Genomic DNA, 4,462 nt, shown 5'->3' on the forward strand with positions numbered 1-4,462 from the left:
ATCCTCTGATGACAAACCACAGTATCAAAAGCTATTTTAAAAAATATTAGTTTTTCAAAGATCACCTTAAAAAGTGTCTGGCAAGATAATGGCAGCAGGGTACAAACCAGAAAGGTCACAAAACCTCTCCTGAAGTTTTCCATCAATGGAATGAATAAGTAAAATAAGAGTATTTAAAAAGGCTCTTAGGAAATTAATTTATGCATGAAACACTGAACTCTTTAAAGTAAAATGATACACAAGCTCAAGATACTGCTATTTTTTTTTTATTTGTAGCCAACGTTTTATTTTTATGCCTAGAAAAATACATGGGGGTGCTTAGACTAATGTGCTGGGCAATTTGCTACTTTAGTGATAGTAACATAATCCCGAAAAAGCAAGCACAATTATTTTGTACTTTTTTTTTGTTTTATTCAGCAATAAGACCATAATTTTTCATATTTAAGGAAGTATGAAAAATTTGTCGAATTTTAGAAGCTGAATACATGTAGCGTTGGATCAAGGCACATACAAGACTGGCCAAAGGGCGTACAATGCACTTTGGTTTTTTGTTGGGAAAAAAAAAATCATGGCAACAGAAAATGATGTGGTTTTTAAACAATAGCTCACAATTCAGTAGGAAGCTAGAAAGAAATGTTACAAGTTCATTATGTAATATCTGGAAAACAGTGATAGTAATGGGCAGTAATCTTGGTTGTTGTGAAAGTAAATTGAACATTTATGTACAGTGTCAAAACATTTCACATAAACAGAATCTAAGTTTGATTTCTAGTATTTATTTTTCTTTTAAATGCTCACTTATTTAAAGTACTACTTTCTCTGCATTGTTGAGGGGAATTTCTTATTATGCTACGTTTTTAATATGTATAAGGTTTGTCTGACATCCTTTGTGATAAAAACATTATAAACACTAACAATTATATCTTTAGAGTTCACTTTTCAAAAATGAGGATGGTATAGGCAAAACCAAAATGCAATTTTGATATCTGTGTTCACTATGCTATTCAAGTTTAAGTTCTTATGTTGTTCTAAGTACAAGTTTTTCCCCTAACTTGGAAACATGCTTACTTTATTGTTTTTGTGAAGTCCTTTATTCTCCAAGTGTTGTTAACAACAGACCTCACACTCCTTTTAAGCCAGCTGATGTATTCAGTTCAGAAGGTATACTTGCTTTCTTAAGGATATCTAGTTTTCTTAGACTGAACATGGAGATATGCAGCAAGTTTGATATTGCCCATTACTTCACAGATTTTGATTTATTGAAAACCACTGGGATAATACAAATTTAATAATTGGAACATTAATTTATAAATATTTTTTGAAATTTAATTTTTCTCATTCAGCCAGGTATTATTTTTTACATTTTATTAATACCAAAGTGAAAAATGGCCTGTGCTTATACTACAAGGATCTCATGTGAATGCAGTCCTGATTGTTCAACACAGCAAGAAAATTCACTTTCACAGTCAACAAGTCATCTTACTCAGTAGAACACAAAGTAAATGGTTTATAACTTCAATATTTGCAAGGAAAATACAGTACAAATTACTAAAAAATACTAAAATATAGAATTGTGTTCAGGCATCTCCACTACATCAATCGCAGCAGTCACCTGAAATTTGAAACTTTTAATAAAAAGTTCTTAAATATAAATTATATGGCAAATGTACAGTACATTGCTTTTTTCAGTCTCTTTTTTCCAGTGTTTTGCAGTAGAACAGGGTTCCTACCATCACCTCCCTTAGGTTTAAAAAACCCGAGACACAGTCTGCTGTGAGTCCTCCAGCATCATGAGTGTGAGTGGTCTGAGTCTGGGATACCACTGTCTCTGTAGCTTCGGTTACTACTGCTTTCACTGTGATTGTTTTTGTACAGATTCATTCCGTTGGGAGGAAATATGGTGTGTATTACAAATTCCTCCTTTGAGATCGGTTCATTGCTTATTGGTAACATTTGAAAAGAAGTCTCCCTGATTTCCAGGATGGAGTTGTCCTTCTTAGTGCCAGCTTCCGCATAGTCATCCTTTCTTCGCCTCCCTTTGCTGTACGCACAGTTCCTTGAGAAGAGCGATCCGTTCCTATGAACATACCAGCACACTAAAGCAAGAAGGGCAATGGTCACCAGAGCCACAGCCCCACCAATAATGGCAGCCAGTGGCCAGCTGGGGTTTTTGTAAGGTTCTTTCTCTTGCTCTCGGTTAAGGGTGGTTGTAGGGTTGTACATTCGAAGGGGTGCAGTTTCAGTCTCAATACAAACAGGAGTTTCATCAAATAGGTAGAGGTTACTGGTTTCCATGGGAACCAGGCAGACTCGATAGGGGGAGTCAGGCTCCAGGGCTGTGACCAGGTATTCACTGCGTTCCCCTGTTACAATTGTTTCTGTTATAGATCCAAATGCTGGGCTATGGCCCAGTTTGAGCCAGCTGAGTCTTAAAGCCGTCATCGGTAGGACAAGTTTCCAAGAGATATGAATTGTGTCAGCGGTGACAGATTTCACAGTAATTACAATGGTCTTTCTTGTTGGACTCCCTGTGGTCCGTTGATCCTTAGTGAGCTTGGGGCTCTTAATGTCTGGTTGTTTGGTCACTGGAGCTGGCCACTGTCCTTGAGCAGGATACACTGTGTTGGGTATTGCAGTGGTTATCTGAATGGTGCTCACAACTGCACGGTCTTTACAATCAAACAGTTCTGCATTGAGGTCCTTGATAGCCATCCCCCGAACTTTTTCTGGGGCTTGACACATGAGCCCACGCACATTGACCTTCACAGGTAGTGATTGTAACCAGTCACGTACCCATTTCATCTTGCATCCACAATACCAGGGGTTGTTGCGAAGAATCAGTTGGGTTATGTTGTCCAAGTCATCAAAGATACCCTGAGGTAAATTACTTAGGTTATTATTGGACATATCAAGTCGATACAGCTGCCTTAGATAAGAAAAAGCATTTGGGGGCACCCGGTTGATGTGGTTATCTTGAAGATAAAGCTTCCTCAGGTTTGTACCTGGAAGGTTTACTGGTGCAGCCGTCAGGGAATTCCGCACCAGTGACAGTTCCGTTAAGTTGACTAGGTTGAAGAAAACTTTATCACCTAAACCATGGTTGTTTAACAGGTTTCCATCCAGAACCAGGCGTTTTAGGCTGGTGAGACCTTGAAGCGATGGTGATGAGATGGTGGATATTCGGTTATCATCCAAGCGTAGTTCTTCTATAGTCCTGGGCAAACCCCAGGGGATTGTGCTAAGGTGATTCCGGGATAGGAAAAGCAGTCGGAGATAGTTGCTGTCTCGGAATGCCCCCTCTTCGATGCTAACAGCAGAGACGGAGTTATCATCTAAATGCAATTCTTCCAGATAGGGGATTTTTGAAAGTGAATCATAAGTGATGGTCCTTATGTTATTTTCTTGCAAATGTAATTCTTTTACGTACTTTGGTAGGTTGGTAGGAAACTCATCCAAACTGTTGCGGTATAGGTATATTCTTTCTACTTTCAGCAAGTTTTTCAAATCTGAAGGAATCCCAGCATTATTTATTTGGTTGTTCTGAAGGTAGAGAGTTGTAGCATCCTCTGGTATTCCTATTGGAATGGATGTCAGAAAGCGATCATTACAGTAAATGAAACCTGCATCACAGCGGCACACAGATGGGCAGGATTTAGCCATAACTGAAAGAGGTGCCACCTGAAGGATCAGCCCAATGTTAGTCCCGATGAGGAAGATGCTCCAGGCTGGGCTGATCATGGTCAGCAGTGTTGAGGTCTTTATACCAGGTAGCTTCAGAGCCCTACAATGCAGTGAGTTAAACAAAAGAAAAAGAAAAAAAAAAGACAAAGAAATCAGATCAGCATACTTCAGATTATATTCAAAATAGATGTGGGAAATAAAACATCTATAATCACTTCTAATATTTTAGGGGTTTTTTTTTTGCATGCTTAGGATTTTTTGCTACCTAACAAACAATGGACACAATCATATAATCTCTCTAACTTAAATGTTTCTGGTATTAAATTAAGAAGTATCATGTTCCAGACCCATTTGGTTTGAAATGTTAAATATAATTAAAGTTTTGCTGAATATTTGAAAGCATTTTATTTGACATCAATTCTGTAGCCAGTCACTGACCAGGCTGATCAAATATTTAATTTTTTCTTAATATTCAGAATAAATTGACACAATAAGAATATAATTTGTTTCATTTAAAGATAATAATTTTACTGTTTATAAAAAACAATTTTTGTCTACTTTTTATGAAGTTGACTGTACAGGAATAGAAATGTGTAGTAAAAAAAAACAGTTATTTTACTATTTAGGACTAGGTACACACCTTTTGAGATCTTGAATCCCAGTATAGCTAATTGTTTGCTTTCATTACTTATGTTATTTCTTTTTCTTTTATTATATTATTAAACATTGTTAGATGGGTATTTCTAGCAAGAAAAGCAGAAGAAATCTTCTTCATCTACTT

General features: G+C 37.0%; 1 protein-coding gene across 3 annotated transcripts in view; it reads right to left on the reverse strand.

Moving 5' to 3' along the window:
- Nucleotides 1–389: 389 nt before the first annotated feature.
- Nucleotides 390–4,462, reverse strand: part of FLRT3 (fibronectin leucine rich transmembrane protein 3) — a 13,754-nt gene continuing 9,681 nt past the window's right edge. For all 3 annotated transcript variants that reach the window (XM_006758106.2, XM_006758108.2, XM_015560285.1), the window contains one exon: nt 390–3,781. In XM_006758106.2, coding sequence (XP_006758169.1) covers nt 1,789–3,738 — 1,950 coding nt within the window. In that variant the 5' untranslated portion in view covers nt 3,739–3,781 and the 3' untranslated portion in view covers nt 390–1,788. The remainder of the gene's footprint in view (nt 3,782–4,462) is intronic.

Source organism: Myotis davidii, unplaced genomic scaffold, assembly GCF_000327345.1.
Source record: "Myotis davidii unplaced genomic scaffold, ASM32734v1 scaffold32, whole genome shotgun sequence".
Taxonomy (NCBI): Eukaryota; Metazoa; Chordata; class Mammalia; order Chiroptera; family Vespertilionidae; genus Myotis; species Myotis davidii.